The following is a 20,687-nucleotide window of genomic DNA, read 5'->3' as shown; positions in this document are numbered from 1 at the left end:
TATATATATATATATATATAAATAAGTGAATAACACATTATCTTTCAAGAAGAAAGGGAATAAGACCCATAGATGACAATTTAGAAGGAAAACCAAGTCTATATTAACTCTCATAGATGATTACAAGGTGGTCGAGTTTCCGTCGAGTTTCAAAGTTTCGGGTATGGGTATGGCCCAAAACACTGGGTTACTATAAGTTTCGTGCAACATAGATTTGAACATTGTTCTAGATTTGGGATAAGGATGAGTCTGTTGCCCTCACTCTCTCACTCTCTATATCATTGTGACACACCTTTCACAATAGACTAGCACCGTGCCATCACTCTGCTGCATCATCAAGGATCTGCTGTGTATGCTAGCCTCACCAGCTGTAGGAGATTAGTAACCAAGCAACTAGGTAAAACTCTCCCACTTCCTCTTTGTGAGGAAAGTGTTCTCCACCAGCCCAAGTCTCTCCCTCAACATCTCGAACTTCCCCTTAGCCATGGGCTTGTTGATGTTTATAACTTGGATAGGAACTTCTGCACAGATTTTGTGTCAAACGTGCGTGAAGCCATCTGAAGTCCTTTATATTTTGTAATTTACTTTATTAAAGTGAAGAGCCTTTTAATTTTAAGTTATGAAAAGTTTAATAAAGTGTAATTTAATTATACTAGTGATTTAGATAAATCTCCATTGTTGATCGCTAATGAGATTGGGATTTAATCTTAACTGTTGATCTCAATGAGTGATTAGGGTTGTGTAGACTTAGTCATCAACTCAAAATTATAAAGGATGGGCAAAGTGAAAAGAAGAGACACAGTAACTCAGTTGCACAGAGTGATAGAGGTACTACAGAACCTAGATTTGAAGTTGGATCTTTTTGGGAGAACGGTAGAAATGCATGGATATTTGGCATCACAGCAGATTACGGAAGTGAATTTGAGTGCAAGGAATGAAACATTGCTACTCAGCATCTGTCTGCAAAAGATTGCAATAGACCAGGGTTTGGATAGTTTGTGCAACAGACAGATCCCGGAAGATGTGTGTAGCATGAAAGCTGCCCTTCTCAATGATGGAGAAGGCACGTCAGACCCCTCCCAGAGGCAACAATGAACAGAAGGCAGCAGGAAACTACCCCATGCCACCCTATTGTGTCACTGAACTCCAGATAAGCATGCATGGCGTAAATTTCAGGTTCACTCAGAATTTTGTTATTTCTGGTATTAGTTTTAACTTTTAAGTAATCCAGCAGGGCTGGTAGAAAAATCAGTTGATCATCTTTAGAAATCAGCATGCTGGTTCTATTTGGATGATTCTGAACATCCAGGCATTTGGGTTTACCATCTATATGTAAAATATTGTAAGGTCTTCAGGGGTCTATTCTAGGAAATCATGGATTTCAGAGATATTAGATCTCTCAGGTTTTGGATGATGTAATTATCCCCTGTTTTGGTGAATCAGTAGTATTATAATATAATTTTTCCAGTGAAACAAAATGTTTATCAATTGCTGATTTTTTTTGGTATTGGTTATTGATAAACCTTAAATTGATACAGTTTTCGAAAAGCAAGATTGTCAATTGTATCATCACCTTACGGGGATTAAGTTACAGGTTGGATTTGAAGCATTGTTCTTTGCGAGGGCTGACTATCAAGACATTGCCAAAAGGAGAGAAGATCGTACTATGGAGATGATTTGGCGTGGTTCTAAGTCACTTGGGTCTTCTGCACAGGTGGGAACTATTTAGTGTTTTGTGAAGATGTTAAGATTTCCAGAAGTAGTGGTGTGGTTATCTTTTGTCTTCAATGTTCATATTAAATTTATTTTGAATAACTATTTTGCTTCTTTTATATATTTCTTTTACGGCATAGAATGCACAAGAATTTTTGTGATCTATTGATGCAAAGCACATGATTGTTCTCCTAAAACTTATAATATATCTGATTTCATGAAGTATTTGATTTCCAGGTTTTCACTGGAATTCTTGCACACCATTATGACCCTCCCTCTGAATTTCGATATGACATTAAAACTACAGAAACAACTATCCAGGTGACCTTTTCCCGTATCCCTGCCTGCTTATATTTTAGAGACCTAGATCATGATGTTCATTACCAAAACTCCTCTGTGATGCAGGACGATCCGTTTCTTTATGATTATAATGTTGAGCAACAGATTGATCGTTTTGTTCAGCTTGCTGAAGAGCAGGTTTGAATCAAAATCCAAGTTGTTAGCCCTTCTAGACAAGTTACTGAATTTAAAAATTTCTCATAATCCGTGATTAATGAGATCTGAATTCGCAGGCCAAACAATTTCGTACAAATCATATCATGTGGACAATGGGGGAAGATTTTGCATATGAAAATGCAAATACATGGTTCAAGCAGATGGATAAACTCATACATTACGCAAATAAGGTCGGTGGTTTTCTGGTTGACCTTGTCTAATGCTGTATTCTGATGCTTACATTTTAATGTTATGATAATTAATTAAAAGAAATAAAGGGTTGGCTCCTCTTTTTTGACATTAGATGTTGGATGTTGATTTCTTTTTTCTTTTTTTAATCATTTTGGTTTTATAGCGAACACACACATGGAGATATCCCCCACACTGAGCTGTATAGTGCACCTCGCTACTCAGTACAATCATGGTCTTTTCTTAACTACTGTTTGCTGCAATCAACCATGGTGAATTTATCATTTTCAATTTTTTACTGCAGTTAATTATGGTCAAGAGCAAGGAGCCATAGATGCATACCCTTATTTTTTCTTTACAAAGAAAACCTTGCGGGGAAACCTAAGGGATGCTTCCCTACATTTGGATGGCATCCCTAATAAACTTGGTGGCATAGACTGGTGCACCTCACCCTAGGGGATTCAAATTGGGCACCTGCCAGCACAAAATTAGCCAAATACCCAACAATGTTGATGACCGCCTGTTGAGCTAATCCCTTGGGCTGAAATATTTGGAAACATCTTGCCCACCCTTCAAGTAATTAAGAGAGTGCGATTTCTGATACCTTGCTAACCCTAGGTGGCCTAGAAGGGGCAAACATGTCACAAGTAAGATTTGAACTTGGGTAGAAGGGCTAAAACTTCTCTTAACAACCCAAGCTAAACCCAATTGACGAATGTTTGCAAAGTTCAAACATCTCGTCACATCCTCAAGTAGTAAAGTAAGAGTGAGGTAGCTGGTACCTTACTAGCCCTAGTTGGCCCATGAGGGGTAAACATGTTACAAGTGGGATTTGAACCTTGGTGGCTGTTGTCTTCACAAATTACACACCTTGTGGGGTTGAGGATTTTTCCCACATTCTTGGGTGTGCAATTTGTGAAGACAACATCTTTTTGGCGCCGTTGCCGAGGATAAGTCCTCTTTAATCTGGAATATGACTAACTTTCGGTTTTGCATTTTGGATTTTTAGAGTTAGATTCCTGGTCAAGTGGTGACTCCACTTGGTTCATTTTCTGCAAGAGTTTATACTAGGAGGAATCCAAGTAGCTTGGTTAGCCCCACTCTTGATCCTGAAAAGGTTTTTAGAGCGAGATTAAATAGGCTCTCTTCTTGTAGACTTCTTGTTAAATCTTGGGAAGGAAGCTAATTCTGATATCCATTTGCTTTTTTCAAGGTCAAGCTAAGTAAGAAATCATGGATGGTTTGTTTGCTCCCTGTAACTTTGCTATTAATGGCTATCTGAATAATATTCTCAATAAAGCCATCGAGAATTTGCCTTCATTCCAAGGTAACAATGCCATTAGTGCCAAGACTCACCTTATGAGCTCCATGTTGATTTTGGGTAGCATCGAATGTGCTCTAGCTTCGAAATTTTGTGGAGGGACTAGAACACATGAGATCTCTAAGACCTAGAAATTGTTTGGAGAAATTCCACCCGAATGAGGAGTTATTAAAATAATTAATATTTTTAATAGGTTCCTAAGTCTAAACTTCGGAAAATAAAAATATTAATGGGTATTAATAAAGATGTGGGTGAGAAGCTTCTAAGAGACGAGGATCAAGTCTTTTTTAATCTTAGTTGTTGATTAGAGATTTAATCTCAGCCGTTGATTCATCAACAAGAAAAGTATAAGAGAAGACTTGAGAGTCATTTGGAGATACGCCGGGCAAATACTCAGTACCCCGAGCGAAATCGATTTTCAAGGAAAAGGAGTTCGATTTTAAAGGGAGAGTTGTGGGGTGGAGGAAGAGGAGGGCATTAGTAGCAATCAGTGACTGAGGAGGAGGTGACGCAGGGCATTCAAGAGACAATGCAGAGGGAAGAGCAGGTATACAACACCATTGGAGACACAGTCCTCACGCAGAGTGACGCAGAGGGACGTAGAAGTGACGCAGAGGTGGGTGAAGGGTCTCCAGGGTGTCAGAACTTCTCTAGGAAGAGGAGAAACTTTGTCTTAGGTGTTTTCTCTCAATAGTGTCTCAGTTTCTCTATAAAATCATTCTTTGTAAAGCGATTGTTGCTGAAGATTAATAAAACCCTCATCTACTGCACCGGTTTTCCCACATTGGGTTTTTTCGGGGACAATTGTCCAAAAACAACTGTGTTGATGTGATTGATTCTTGTGCTTGTATATCACTGCTATTTTCTCTATGTAATTATGTGATAACTGCAGTAGAATTTATTTTAATATTTACAGAAGGGTTTTTCGTAAATTACTTATTGTGAGAAATAAGTAGGTGAAATAAATCAGTTGCTGCAGTAGAATTTCGTATTAGAAATTTTCACACTTCAACCTTTGTGTGAGCAAGTGGTGTAATAATGCTAACCATGAGGATGTTAAGATGAGACCCTTTGTCCTCTCTTTAGATGAGGATGCTTGTGATTGGATCACAGAGTTTCTTTCTAACTCTTTTGATTCCTTGAAGTCTATCATCAATGCCTTTAATGAGAAGTATGCAGACAAAAGAGAAGAAAGCCATTTGCTCAATGCTATTAGCCATATTAAGAAGAGTGAGAATGAGACAATGTAAGAATTTAATAAGAGATTTAATGATATTGTGAAGAGTTTGCCTCAAGATGTTAAACCTCCGGAAAAGCCCCTTTTGATTTATTATGTTGATGCATATGGAGCTGGTAATTCTTATGAGCTGAGGCGCACTGAGCCGAATGATTTAAAGGCTGCTCAGACTTTGGCTGAAAATATTGGAGAAATGTAGAAAGGTGTCTGGGAAGCCCGAGATTCCAGGGTTTGATAAGGGTCCAAATAAGTCACGAGAATCTAAGGGAAAATAAGTTAAAGAAGTGGATCATGACCCTGTTGGCCACTACTTGTCAACAACCCATAGCAGTACACCCCATTTTTTCGCAAAAGGGATATCGCCTGATCGATGTGTCCGTGCTGTTCAGCGATCATCATTAGCGTGATTTCCAAGATGTTATAATGTAAACCCATTCTGCATGTATATGATGTAAATAATCTCAACAGATCCGTGTCATGTATGTAACGACCTAGGTAGACCTACTTTTCTAGTGACGATCTACATTCTGGGAGGCTTTTGTCTCATCGATCCATTCTCGAATGGTTGGCAGAGTTTTCCTCTAGTCTTACCCCAAAGCTGGAATGTATTTTGTCGCTAGGATCTTAGGCGAGTCCTAGTGTTCTAGATCGAGTCTATGTAAAAGTGACTTGGGAATAATCCTAACTATTTGGTTAAGTTATTTTATAACAAATTGCTTGGTCTACTGGATTATATTTGTGTCGCAAAAATGAGTATTCTGTGAGGGTCTATTACAAATGGGTTTTCCCCCTTATGACGTAAAAAACATGAAGATCATGATGTAAAGTGTCTCGAGGGTTGGAAAAATAATTTAGTCCGTCATAGGTTAATTAACTAAATTTTTTGGCCAAAAAATTAATTAAAATCCTAAGTCAGAAATTTAATTAATTCTAGGTCCTAAGTAAATTTAAATTTTCCAAAGGAAAAATTCGTCGGTCCTAAAAAATTAAATTTTAAAAGGTCCCAGGACTAAGGTAAATTAATGATTTTGCCAAATTTTAAACCTTTGATCTCTAGGGATTAAGTCAAAGTCAGTTTTTTGGGGAAATTAACTCAAAATTTTTAATTTTTGAGTTAATTAAAATGCATTTAATAAAAAAATTCGATTTTCCCCAAATATTTAAATATTTCGACAGATGAGATTAAAAGAAATTTCAATCTTCATCAACGGTTGAGATTGCTTTGACGAGGATCATTCGAACTAGCCGTTGGAGGATTTATCTTTAAATAGGAGGTCATTTGTCAGTTGATCCATCCGATCTCTGAGTCGTGTGCTAAGCAAAAAGCTCGTGTAATCTTTTTTCTGGATAATAAAGAAAGACTTTGGGGTTAAATTCCGTTGGTGTTACTCTTCATGGGAATACTGTAAGATGTGTTGTTTTCATGTATAATTTTTTCAAAATCCATTGATGATAGCTTCTGAAGAGTGATTTGAGTACAAGTATCTTGCTCAGTTGCTGGGGTTTAAATGATAATTTAAATTTTGAATGTAATAACAGGTATCTCTATTTGTTTGAATTTTATTATTATTTTCTCGCTCTATTTTGATGGTTGGATTGAGTTTTGCAGGGAAATCTTGATTTTTTAGATCCTCGGGCATTAGGGAAGTTTTCAGTTGGACCAACCAACTCCCGATCCGTGTTTTTTGAAGAGCCCAGCTAAATTAGCTCCGGGCTTATCATAAGATTTTATTGGTGATACATAAAGGGTTTCAAGTTAGCACCTCCTTTAAAATTTTAAAATTTATTTTTTGTGTGGAAAATTGATAGATCTGGCTGTTAAGAGCCTTAGATTATCAGATTTAGGAGTGGAGTTGGACTCATACTCCTAAGATCTGATAGATCTACCATTCTTGTGCATAGATCTGTAATTTTTTTGGTTTTCTGACTTGGGTTTCTGGGGTTTTATTTATTTTTGTATATCTGGGTTTTGGGTGTTTTTTGTTTTCGTTTTTTCCAGGTACAGGTTGCAGATCTGAAAGAGAAGTTTGATTTGAAGCCAAATCTAGGCCCTGGAGGGCAAGATCTGGCCTCAATACCATTTTGCAGGGACATTATTCAAAAGATTTTACAGTTTGAAAGGTTTCAAATTCTCTGAGGATTTCATAAGTTTTTTGAAAGAAAATTTTAAGCAGAAGAATATATCATTTTAATCATAAATTTCTGGGAAATTTTCTTAGGTTTTTGGCTACCATTTTTCTCCTGTCTGTTGCTGCGTTTTCTCCTTTCTGGAAAATTCTTGATCCTCTCTGCCTGCATTTTTGGGTTTATTCCTTTCTCTGTCTGCGTTTTTCTGTTTCTTCCCACTTTTTTCGACTTTCCTCTCCTCCACTCCCTAGCTGTTGTACCTGTGTTTTCTTCCTTTGCATTTCACCCTCACTCGCAGCTCCTTCCTCGAGTTTCATTTCATCTGTGGCTCCTTGTTTACTCTATCCCCTTGCCGCCTGTCTGCAGCCCTCCTTTTCGTTGTTGCTAGCTTTCCCATTCTTCCTTGCCGGCTGCCCTAACTCGCATCTAGCCCTTTCATTGCTATTCCTCCCTCTGCTTTGACCAACAAACAAGCTCCCTTGTCGCTCCTCGCTCCTCGTCCCTTCCTCCTTTTCCTCCCACGAATTTCTTTTTCCTCTGCCCAAACCCTCCTCCTTGCAAACCTGCGCACTGCCTTTCTCCTCATCCCTGCCTACATTTTTACCTCTGCCTTCTCCTTCAACCTGCATATCTCTGTCTCCCTACGTTGTCCATTCTTCGCCTTCTGCTCATCCTGCAGCTCCTCTCCCTCGAAGCTCTGTCTTCCTCTACCGTCGGCCCAAACCTGCATACTCAACACAACAAACATTCGATTTTTTTTTGATTTTTTTTTGTGTCTTTACGTTATGCATTAGGTTTAAGTTTTTTTGTTTTGTTTTGAATTTCTCTTATTTACTTTAGTTTAGTTTAGGTTTCTTAAATTTTTCAATTAATTCAATTTTATTTTTCTTTACTTTTTGATTTGTTAAATTTCGATTTGATTTATTTTTCCTTTATTTTCATTTTTTTTTTATTCTTTCATTATTTTGATTTTGTTTTAAAAAAATTAAAAATCTAAAAAATTTCAAAAAGCATTAAAAAATCTAAAAATTAAAAAATTTCATTTATGTGACTTTAAAATTCCTAAAAGAATTAGATCAAAAGAGGATTTGCGCTTTCACATTAAAAATTTTAATGTGGCCTATGGCCCATTAAAATTTCAATTTATTAACCCTTTTGATTTACTTTTGTCACATTAAAAATTTAATTTCTTCATTTACCACATTAAATTGATTGCCTAAGGTTTTATTTTTCTTTACTTTTTGATTTGTTAAATTTCGATGATTTATTTTTCTTTTATTTTGATTTATTTTTGATTCTTTCATTATTTTGATTTTGTTTTAAAAAAAATAAAAATCTAAAAAATTTCAAAAAGCATTAAAAAATAAAAAATAAAAAAATTCATTTATGTGACTTTAAAATACCTAAAAGAATTAGATCAAAAGAGGATTTGTGCTTTCACATTAAAGATTTTAATGTGGCCTATGGCCCATTACAATTTCAATTTATTAACCCTTTTGATTTACTTTTGTCACATTAAAAATTTAATTTCTTCATTTACCACCTTAAATTGATTGCCTAATGGTTAATTAACATTCAAATTTAAAGTTCCTTGATGTCATTGGTGTTAAGTGTAAAATTTTAATTTTTGTGGTCTTTATTGGCAAGTGCGATTAATGTTTTGAAAATTATATTGCCTATAGGAGAAAGATAAATTCTTCTAGATTTAGGATTTAATTGCTAGAAACGCTTGCATGATAAAGTTTTGAGCATTCACATTTAATTGTTCATGATCGTCGCTTTGCCACATTATAAATTGCTTTGGGTAACTTGTTTTTATTTAGCCTTTGGTTAATTGAACATAAGGCACTGGTCTAAAATCATTTTTATCTTGTGGCTGTGTCTTATTTTATTAGATCTATCCATCCTAGTTAACCAGGACTCGTTTACACTCGTCAAGTTGTCCATCTTTAAGTCTCCTAGAGCCTGTGTTTTACAGGCTATTCTCATTCATTCACTTTAGGGACTACTCCCCTTGACTTTTCTAGGAGAGAGTAAGGATTAGAGTGACAACCCTTACTGTGAGCGTTGTCTAGACACTTTGTGCGACAACAGACCCTATCGAGGAATTGATGCAAATGATTAAGAATATGGAGCTCAACCAAGCATGATTAATAAAGACCATGGAAGCAAACCATGCCAAGGAAATAAGTGCCATGTAGAATAGGTTGGTGGAAATGGAAAGATCACAAGTACAAAAGTTCCAACCTAGGCCAAATGATAGATGGCAGAAGAATAAGAGCCCTTCACAAGATCAGGGGTCTCCCAACCCATTGGAGACTACCAATATGGTAGATCAAGTTCCGCCTTATTGTAGACCTTGTGATGAATTTCACAAGGAGGCCACTTGTTGCATTGTAAGAAGGATGATTGAAAGTGGCATGGCTAAAAAGGAACGTGGGGGAATTAACAATCAGATTAATATGTTATCCATGGGGAACCGAGCTAGAACTATTGAGAGAAATCAAATGATTCATCACATGATTGCTAATAATGATGATAAAGTTACCAAGATTTTTGGGGAAAAACCTACAGCTAGACAGATTTTTGCTATGGAAAAATATAAAAGAATGACTTATCAAAGGAGGAATAATCAAAATCAGAGTAATCCTAGAAAATTTTCCCCTCCTACTTCAGATTTGGATTTTGACTTAGGGGATTGGATTAGCCATGCAAAGGCCTCAGTTCTAGTATCTGAGTTATTAAAATTCCATCTTAGAGGTCAAAGTTGTTAGAAGCCATAGAAGTATTTCAAGGAGAAGTGGATGAAAGAATATCTGAGGGCGTTCAAGAGGATACTCCAGTAATTTTGCAAAATATGGATAGGAGTATAGGAAATGAAGATAATCAACCTTTCTTTATTTCCTTGATTGTGAATGATCACCTTTTACCCAATTGCCTGCTTGACTCAGGGGCTTAAGCTAATGTCATGACTCATGACCTAAGTTGCAGGAAACGTAGGGCAAGGGGGCGTTTCCATACGGAAACGAGTACGAAATGCTGAAACCCGTGTGGTACGGCCTTGAAACGCGTTTCAGGCCGTACTGCCACATTTCATGAAACTGAAACGTGGCCAGTATGGACTGAAACACGTTTCAGGGCCGTACGACTCACGTCTCAGCTTTTTACTAGTGTTTTTTCTAAAGTTTTTTTTGGTTTTTTTTGTTGTTGTTTTAATTTGTTCTCTAATTTATTTTTAGGTTATCCTAGTGACTTCTAGATGCCTGTCTAAAGTTATAAAAGTGAACTTTTGCCCTAGTGTTGATATGCAGTTCATCAGGAAGTTTGAGGCATATGCAGTTCATGGTAATGTTAAATTCTTAAAGTAAAAGTGATATTCTCCTTTATTTTTCATTTTCATCCTTTTACTTAAATTTTTAACATTACCATGAAATGACTCGGGATGTTTGAGAGTGGTTTCGCCCTCATTGGATTTCATATGGAGAAAGTAGAATTTTAGATCTCACTCAAAATCCAGCAGACTTATCTGTTTTTCAGGATTTCAGGATTGGGGGGATTGCAATGTTTCCATTGGATTTTATCATGTACTAGGGTATGGAACTTGTATTTAATCAAGAGAACCAAGCCCTCTATGCAGGGGAGACTCCCAATAATCAAGAGCATGTAGGGTACTAGGGTATGAAACTTGTATTTAATCAAGAGCACTAAGGTCATTCGACTATGTAGGAGGAGACTCCCAATCAAGCACGAGACAAGAAATTAGAAATTTATCGTGGCTAATTTTGGATATTTCTATTTTCATTATGTGATCATTCATGAGTAAATGTGATGTAAATTTAGAGACTTATAGTTTATGCATTGACAATTGACAATTTTATCATAATGTAATAAATTAGAATGTATCATATATGCTTTATGATTGCACATATTTCTTAAATGTCCTAATATATATATATATATATATATATATATATATTCTCGTGTTTCCCTGTTTCCAAAATTTGGGGAGGTCGCGTTTCGTATTGGTTCCCGTTTCGGAAACTTGTACCCATTTCCCCGTTTCGTGCAACCTAGCTCATGACCAAGAAGGTCATGGAACAACTTAATTTGAGGATATATCATGACCCTATCACAATATTTGTGCTATGAATTCTGAACAAATTGAAGTCCATGGATTGATCAAAGGTTTACAAGTACATTTAGCGGCATATCTTGATATTTCCGAGATCACTATGGACATTGTTGTGATAGATGTTCCTGATGCATGGGGCATGCTCCTATCTCGGAAATGGGCAGTAGATCATGGAGGAAGTACTCAGATGAACTTATCTTATGCTACCATTCCTATGCTAGATAAAACTTTGGTCTAGCTTGATCGAGAATTAGAATGAAGACATCATGTTGAAAATCCAAGGAAGCCAACAACGAAATTATAAGTGGGTCATCTACGTCAGAGAGTTATGCAGTATTAACAAACTTTTTAGCACCCATGACAAAAGAGGTAAAAAATGAAAAGGTTGGGCATTCCGTAGAATACTTGGACACTTCAGATTTTGCATCGAAATCTTTTGGGGACAAGGTAGAGGGGTCTACATTGGTTACATCATCATCATCATCACAACTTACCAGGGAAATAACTAAAAAGCAAAAAAAGAAAAAAAGTTAAAAATAAGCCACTAGCTTTGGACAAAGTTGGTACTCAGAAGAAAAGAAAAAAAGAAAACATAATAAGACTGATGGCCATATACAACATAACATTGGGATGAGTCAGTGTCCCAAGATGATCAGAATTGGACAAGGCACATAAGAGAAAGAACCCATGGATCTGCCTGTGAGTCGGCAGGTTCTCAAGATGGACTTCATCGAGAACATCTGATGCCCAAGGGGCATTTTGTATTATATCTCTAACCTTACACCTTTTTATTTTCATGTTACTAGATTAGATTTCATTACTGCTGTTAAATTAGTTTCTATTTCATGCTCTTAGTTTAGTTTCTATTTCATATTATTAGAGTAGTTTTTATTTTAGTATGTTATAGTAGTGTTTCCATTTCAGTATTTGATTTTATATGATGATTTCTGGATATATATGTGAATGGATTCTACTGATTTGTACTTTGTCGTTTGAATGGGATGCAAATTCTAGGTTCTCGCATGCTTTCATGAAAGTATGCGTCCCCATGTGGAGCCAGATGTTGACCACTAAAGTTGCATTTGAAGATCTGTCAAAGACTCCACGAATAAAGTACATTTAGAGCATTCCAACACCATCAGATCAGTTAGAATTCCTGACTTCTTTAGGCTTTTATGCCCCTTTCCTCTTCTTATCATCATTCTGTTTTTCAAATTCTACAGCCCTGCGGGGACATTGTAAAAATGATGCTAATATGATGAAGTAAAGCCTTGTAACATGCCTAGATAGTTTAGGAATTTACTAGCAAGTGAGTTCACTCTATGGAGTTTTTTTTTCACTTAGCTAATTATTCCTGTTTTAACACTTATAATTAGTTGGGTTTTTTCTCCCAAATATACCCCAAAGCTGGAGTGTGGTTTGATGGTAGAGTCTTAGATGGGTGCTAGTGTCTAGAGTCAATCTATATTACTAGACTAGATCGTCTCTAAAGTTTTGCGGAATTTGGTTAAGTCTAAGTGTCATTTTTTAGTTGTTAAAAATTTCCTGTAGGAAGAGATTTTTAATAAATTTTTGATGTAAGCTGTAATAAGTGTTGTCTAGAGAAGTTGTAATAACTTTATACTAAGACACACTTTTAGGGTAAAAAAATTATTATTTACCCCTCAAAACCCATTTTTTCCTAAGTTTTGATGTAAAACTGATAAATAAATTAGCCAAAAATAATAATTGGGAGAAAATAAAAATTCTCTCCAAGTAGGAAATGCTCAAAAGTGAGGTGGAAATTCACTAAAAATTAAAGGCAATTAAAAAAATTGATGTGGACTCCACTTATCAAGGAAGATGAACACAAGAAAAAATTTGATGGTCCAAGGCACAACGAACTCCCCAACGAATTCACATTTTTTGAGGAGGAGATTCAAGTTAGCAAATTTGTCTGGATTATTTGATGGGATCTTACCGAGACTTGATCAATATTAATTAAGAGAAAACGGCTAGAGTGGTCCCATGCCACTCCACCCATCTTACCATTTGTTCCAACGACTAGCTCCTTGAAGACTGTGTAGGCATCCATAAGGGTTTCAAATTTACTCAGGGATCAAGACGTTTTGCGTTGGGATTAGCACATTGCACTTGGAGATGGATCTATCATTGGGATATACTCCCATTTTTTCTATAAATAGAGTCTTTGGCTCCTCATTTGATTCATTGTGTGTAATGCTTAGACGATGCCACTAGGCTAGCGACTTTGCAAATTTTTTCGTCTATTTTTTTTGATCTAATAAAACAAAGACTTTGGGTTTTATTCATGTGGTGTTATTCTTCTGCTTTTGAGGTATAATTGCTTCAATTTGTGCTTAATGCTCTACTTTTGCTAATTGATTTATTATTTCCACTTGCCAGGTTTTGGATCTATTGATGTAAGCTATCTTGCGTTAATTTTTGAGCTGGAGGACCACTCTAGAGGGAGAAGCACTAGAGGGTTTTTGGTTGAACCCTAGCCTTCTTTTTCATTGTGTAGTCTAGTTCCTTGTGGATCTAATAATTTTTTGTCAAAGTGTGTAGAGATCTTTTTGTTTTGAAGCAGATCTTGAGTGTGGGGTAAGTTTTTGGTTGAATGAATCCACTCCCAAGTCGAAAGGAGCAAGAACCCACCTTGATTTACTTCTCTCAAAGGCTGATCTAAAGAGTAAAGAGGGAGTTTTCTACCTTAGCTCTCTAAGACGTTTTTATTTATTAAGTCTAAGTTCAAATCTACTATTTTATGCGCTTTCATTTACAGATCTAGCTTTCAGAGCTTAGTTAGAGGGTTAATCCTTTATTGCCTGCACAAGAGCGGAGGTGTCCTCATACTCTTGTGGCTGACATTTGTATTTTTAATTATATATTGTCTCTACTTTGTGATTTGATTTCTCTTGCATCATATAAAATCTCCTTATATGCTTGCGCAGTTCCCTGTCGAGGCTTGAAAAGTGGTCTTTTGAAGACATCTTGGAGGGATCTACAAGTTGAGGCTTGAAGGATAAAAAAATCACATATTTGGAACCTCTTCCTACACTCTGCGTGGAGAAAAAAGCCTTCGATCCCTCTCTTTTGCGCATATCTTCCTCTTGGAGATTTGGAAGTTGAGCCACTAAGACTAGATCCCTTGGAGGAAGAGCGAGATTCCTCACATGAGGAACTCTCTTATTGTATTATTGAAGCATTGTATTTTTTTTCTCATTTGCATCTTATAGTTTGAGGAGTCTTTGCTCCTTGAAGCCTTTGTTGTAAACCCTCCTCAAGATATAAAATCTTCAATTCTTTATAAGAGGGTATTTCAAATAATAATAAAAGAATCTTTTTTTTTTGAGGGAGCTTGGGGATTTCCACTTATTAGAGAATGTAATTAGATTCGGTCTTCATAATGACCTCTGTAAACATGACATTGTATATTTTGTATATAAAAAGAAAAATAATTCTTATTTTATCGAAGCATGGGTATCATGCTCAAGTCTAGGTCAAAGCATGTTCTTCATGCTTTTAGGGCTTTCTAGGTCAATGAAGAATTCTTGTCATGTATTATAGTCCCATTTGGACTCCGTTACCGCTCAATCTAGCAAGGGTTCTAGGAGGGGTTCCAAAGGGGCAACTACTAGACCAAGTGGCAACAATGGGACAAGGACCCACTGTCACCTCAGTCGATGCCCCTGCTCTTTACAGACCCTCACTGATGGGAGGGGTCCCCGTATAAAGGAAATCACTAGGAATGATAAGTCAATGATAGGATATAGAGTGATTCCTAAGGCCCATTCACAAGAGAGACTCAATTAAGAATCTTGCTTGATTTAGAAGCAAGGTAAGGGGCTCACTAGGAAGGGATCAAGAGAAGCTCTATATACTAAAATCAATGTGGAAAAAGTATGCAAAAAGTCGCGATTTAATCCTAAAAACACAATTTTTTGAACTAAACGATTTAATCCCTCGACTTTTTGGCGACTTTTTCACAAAGGAAAAAATCGCGAATTAATCGTTATACTCCTGATTTAATCGGGAATTGACCCAAAAAGTCGGCCTCCCTTCCCAGGCCACGGATAAAGAGGCCGCAAAGGCGAAAATGATCTTATTTTCTGCTGTTTTCTCTCCCATTCGACGCTGTGGAGATTCATAGGGGTTTGCCATTGCCCTAGAGGAGAATATTTGTGAGTTTTGTGGTGGAGATTTGGAGATTTTTCCACTGCTCATTGTGGGAGATTCAAAGTGCCGAATTGCTGCTGCCAGGTATGTATTTTAATTTCTCTCTTAGTTTTTTTTACACATGATTTCTTAAATCTTTCTATACTTCTCTAAAATTCTATTAGTTTGTTTATGTCTTATTTTTGCCTAGAATTTTGAAAGGGAAACATTGTTTAGAATCTAGATTGAAGCAAAACTTCAACTTTCAAGAATAAAATGACAAAAATTCAAACCCTTGTTTACTGAATCTGAGTGTTTTCAAGTGACTGAGAAGAGGCATTTAAAATCTAAAATCAACTATTTCATTTGTGTTTGCTTTTTATGTGATGGGAAATTTTTAATTTGTTTCAATTTTTTTTTTGTGCCCAGGTTTAAATTCAAGTTCAAAGTTTAAAACAAAATGCCAAGGCTTTTGGACGCTATGTGGGAATATGGTGAACTTGATACTATACATGAATCTGGGGGGATCAATAGAATGTATTTGACTTGCAAGTTGTGTGGCAAGCATATGTCAGGAGGTATCAACAGATTAAAATTCTATTTGGGGCAAATTCTGGGGAAAAATGTTGACCTTTGTCCAAATACAACTCCAGAAATCATCCGACGGGCCATTCAATCATTAATGGATAAAGAGGAGGGAAAAGACACCATGGCAACACTAAAATTCCAACTTGTAGGGGCCTCAAGAGTGGGGGGAATTGAGAGTGGCAGTGCTTCTTCAGCATCACCTTCCTCACCCATAGGTCCCAACCCCTCATCTATCTCATCTTTTTTTGTTCCTAGAACCACAGCTGGTGCACAACCTGGCATCAAATCAGCAATTAAAAAAAAGGAAAAGGCAGAAGCTGACAGGTTGGTCAGTAAGTGTCTTCTATGGAGTGATGTTCCTTTCAACATTGCCAAGACAAACCCATTCTACCAACCTATGTTTGATGCTGTTGCTGTCGTTGGCCCGGGGTACAAAGCCCCCACCTTTGCAGAATTGAGAGGGCCTCTTCTTCAAGATGAAAAGACTGATTGCACTTCTAGATTGGAGGAGTTTAGGGCATCATGGGAACAAATTGGATGCATAGTCATGTCAAATGGTTGGACTGACCAGAAGGGTAGGACCCTTCTTAACTTCTTGGTTAGTTGTCCCAAGGGGACAATGTTTATGAAATTTGTTGATGCATCTGCACACATTAAAGATGCACGTACATTATGTGAGTTGTTGGACATCTTCATTCAGGAAGTAGGCCCAAGCAATGTTGTCCAAGTCATAACGGACAATGCTGCAAATTATGTTGCAGTTGGCAAGTTGCTTATGGAGAGGTATCCTAACTTGTTTTGGACACCTTGTGTTGCTCATTGCATTGACTCGATGTTGGGGGATATAGGTAAGATTCCTATTATGAGGGATATTGTTGAATCATCCAGGAGCATAACAAAATTTATATATAATGATGCATCTGTGCTTAGCTTGATGAGAAAATACACCAAAAACAAAGAGTTGGTGCGTCCTACCATTACACGGTTTGCCACTACTTTCATATCTCTTCAGTCTCTATTGAATTCTATGTGGGATGTGAAGAGCATGTTTCTTTCAGCGGATTGGCATGCTTTATCTATTAGTCGTAAACCAAAGGGAGAGGGCATATGCAGACTAGTTTCATATGATCAAAGCTTTTGGGCAGGAGTAGAGGAGGTGTGTGCCATTTCAGAACCTTTGGTAAGGGTTCTTCGGTTGGTTGATGGAGACAAACCTGCAATGGGCTACTTGTATGAGGCCATGGATAGGGCCAAAGAAGCCATTCGTGCTTATTATGAAGATAAGGGAGACGAGGGGTTAGAGAAACAACAGGTCATATGGAGAGTGATTGATGAGCGATGGAACAATACCCTCCATCGACCCATTCATGCTGCAGGTATCTACCTCAACCCCGCATTTTCTTACGCCTGTGGTTTCAGATTTGTTGCCGAGGTGATGGATGGATTCTTCACTTGTGTCGAGAGGATGGTGTCATCTGAGCAAGAACGTGAAGATATTTCTAAAGAAATGGAGGTCTATAGGATGGGAGGTGGCACATTTGGTTTTACCATGGCTATTAAGAATAGGACGACCAAAATGCCAGGTAAGCTTCAATTTGTTTCAAACTTTCAAGTTTAGAATTTCAATGTTTTTTTTATGTTTTTCATTTTTCTTTTAACTTGTAGATGCTTGGTGGACAAGCTATGGTGCCAAAGTACCCCATCTCCAAAAGCTTGCCATTCGAGTGCTCAACCAAACATGCAGTTCCTCTGGGTGTGAGCGCAACTGGAGTGTATTTGACAAAATACACAGCAAAAAGTGCAACAGGTAAAAAAATTTCAAATTAAATTTTTTGAATTCATTTGATTATTTTTAATATTTAAATTTTCTAAGTACTAATTTACAATCTATGACCCTAATACAGATTGGAGTCCCAACGCCTCAATGACATGGTCTACATCTACTACAATCTTCGATTGTGGGTGAGACAACTTCAGACACCTACTGATGTGGAAGCCATCTCATTGGACAATATTGATACCACCGTTGCATGGAGGGTCGAGACTGAGAGGCCGATCATGGACTCGATCCGGGTTGGTTAGGTGTGGATCTAGAGGATGTAGCAGTTGCAGGGGAGGGAGAGCCAGAGGTAGAAGAGGAGGAGCAACATTAGGGTCAGGAGGCAGAGCTGGTTGAGGATGGTGAGGAGGACGTGAGACCATCTAGGATGGGCAGCAGCAACATAGGACAGAGGCCACCTCTTCCATCGACTTCTAGAGGACGATTGAGTCCATTTGTATCCCCAGGGGTAGGGCCTTCTTCCTCTAGAGGAAAAGGCAAAGCCGTTCCCTATTCCCGTAAAAGGGGAAGAGGATCTCCATGATTGATTACTTGATGACTTTTAGATGACTCATGATATACATTTATTATATTTTTTGTTGATATTTTGACTCTTGAGAGTTGAGACTTAGACAGGACTCAAGATTTAGGAGTTGATTCACTATTTTGATATGTGATGTAGCACTAGACTTCATATACATATTATATATTAGCTTTCTTTACATGTTTATGTGGAAAAGCATTTATTTGATGTTGTGGATACTCTAGATGTTAAAAAAAAAAAATGAATAATTTTGTGTTTTTTTATTTATTTATTTTGCCAACTTTTTCAAAAAACTCCAGACTTTAACGAGTTTTTCAACTTTTGGACCCTTGTCGAATTAATCCCGACTTTGACTTTTTCCACATTGTTATATAGGGCGTAGAGGTATTTCTTAACAAAGGATGTCCTAGACCTAAGGCTCTTTGGGGAATAGAAGGACCTCTCTTAAGGTCTTGTGAGGTAACAAGCATATAAAAGGTTGGGACCACAAGAGAGACCTAGAAGACCCAAGCAAGGCCTAGGGTTTATGATGATCATCAACAATAGGACTAGGTCAACCAAGGATGAGAGGAAAGGGTCAAGAGAGATTAACTTCCTTTGAGCTTCCAAGCATAATAGACCCTTTGGAATGCCACTAACCTAAGGAGACCTAGACCAAAACAGTGGCAAGACTAGGGCTTGATGTTTCTCTAAAACCAACTGTGGGATTGTCTTAAAAATTGGAGGGCAAGGAGGGGGACACCAACGCAGTTCTCCAACAACTCGCACCTCAAATGGATGGCTCTAAAGGAAATTGTTTGATGCCCTAGGTAGATTGTCTAGGGTTAGGGCAGAAAGAGGGAAGAAAAGTGAGAAATGGGTTTTAGGGTGATCACTGATCACCCTAGGATTTAAGACAAGTGCCTGGCTATTGGGAGGATTGGAGTCAAATGATCTTGACATTGTCACCTTCGCTCTTCAAGGAGGCCTAAAGCAACAACTTCACTATCTAGGGATGCAGCTACACGACAACTTTAGGCATTTATACTTCGATGGAAAATATTATGGATTTTCAAGGATGCAAATAATCCCCTAGGAACATTCATTCATTCATTATCTTTATGAGTAACACATGCAAAATTTTCCAATAGTATCAAGGCCTAAAATAATTTCCCATGAATTAGGGCACAATAATAACCATAAGAAAGAAATTCCATCCATTAGACAATCATTATTTCAGAAGTATAGCATTTCAAAGGCACTTTCAAGGCAATGAAGAATATATCCATTCACAACACTCCAACAAGAAGCTGCAAGAAAAGATAGCGAAGATTTCCAAATGTCAAAATGCATTTATTCCATCCAAATCACTCCACAAATTGCAAGTTGAAATTCTCAAGAAGAACTAGCAAAAATCCCAAGTGATGATGAGTTACAAATGAGCCCTCACTTGTATTTATATGAGCCACTAGCAATTCGAATGGGTCAAATTTGCCTAACAAACCCCTAAAAATGAATCTAATGTGCAAAATAACACCCTAATTGGTGACAAGCCCACCAAATAGCTTCATAATATGAAAAATAAGCCTTTGAAGAGGGCCGAAATGGTTATACAATAGCTAGGAGGGCCGTTGGAAGGCCTAGTGAAGTCCATAGTGAATAGGAGGGCCAATAACAGTGATGAAGGGGGTGGCCCCTTGATTTCCAAGCAAATGACCTGTGGTGCTCCCAAGTGGCTGTGCGGGCACAAAAGCATCCTTATGGGTCTCCAACTGAATCAAACAAGAATGTATCCCATCTGTAAGGGCTGGAACAATGATGCAAGCCCTCCCTTGTCTCCCATGGTGAGACAAAACCCCATCTGGGCCCTTGATCAACTGCTAAGTGTGTAGCCGGCTAGGCAAGGTGGTCTAGGTGCATCATCATCATCAAATAAGTCAGACACGAGCGAGCAATGAATGGTGTTGAAGGATCCCATGGCATGGCTATCGACTCTCTGCTATAGTGGAGGCCCATGGCTCTCAACGCACGCCTTGCAAATGCTGATATGACCCTCTGGAGTTCTTGGACCCCGTATAGGGAGACCAATCCCTAAGATGAAGACCCATCTGCAATCCTGTATAAGATCCAATGCGTCTCCTCACCTTCCAACACAACAGTTCATTAGTGCAATTGAGTAAATGAGCTTACAAATCATGGAACTAAGTGGACACTTCATGGTGGCATGCCCTTCCATAATGGGCTCTAGAGTATATAGGTGTCCCCAGCTGCAAGTAAGGGGTTAATCAAGGACCCTATTAGGTGGTTTCAACCTGTAAGGGAGTGACAGGTCCATGTTAGATCCCTCAAATGGCAGGTGTCATGTGACATAATGATGAAATGGATTGG

General features: G+C 37.7%; 1 protein-coding gene across 4 annotated transcripts in view; it reads left to right on the top strand.

Moving 5' to 3' along the window:
* The window catches only part of LOC149225724 (alpha-mannosidase-like), a 456,087-nt gene that overhangs the window by 20,980 nt on the left and 414,420 nt on the right, over positions 1-20,687 (top strand). For all 4 annotated transcript variants that reach the window (XR_016247699.1, XM_089377297.1, XM_089377296.1 and 1 more), the window contains exons 5-8: positions 1,595-1,714; positions 1,951-2,034; positions 2,119-2,190; positions 2,286-2,399. Coding sequence is in view for 3 of the 4 variants with exons in the window: in XM_089377297.1 (XP_089233423.1) it covers positions 1,595-1,714; positions 1,951-2,034; positions 2,119-2,190; positions 2,286-2,399 (390 nt within the window). In the remaining variant the exon portion in view is untranslated. The remainder of the gene's footprint in view (positions 1-1,594; positions 1,715-1,950; positions 2,035-2,118; positions 2,191-2,285; positions 2,400-20,687) is intronic.

Source organism: Pinus tabuliformis, chromosome J, assembly GCF_031772625.1.
Source record: "Pinus tabuliformis cultivar Carrire ecotype Pingquan chromosome J, CPIR1, whole genome shotgun sequence".
Classification (NCBI taxonomy): Eukaryota; Viridiplantae; Streptophyta; class Pinopsida; order Pinales; family Pinaceae; genus Pinus; species Pinus tabuliformis.
The sequence above is the reverse complement of the archived record's forward strand: the minus strand, read 5'-3'. Positions and strand labels throughout refer to the sequence as shown.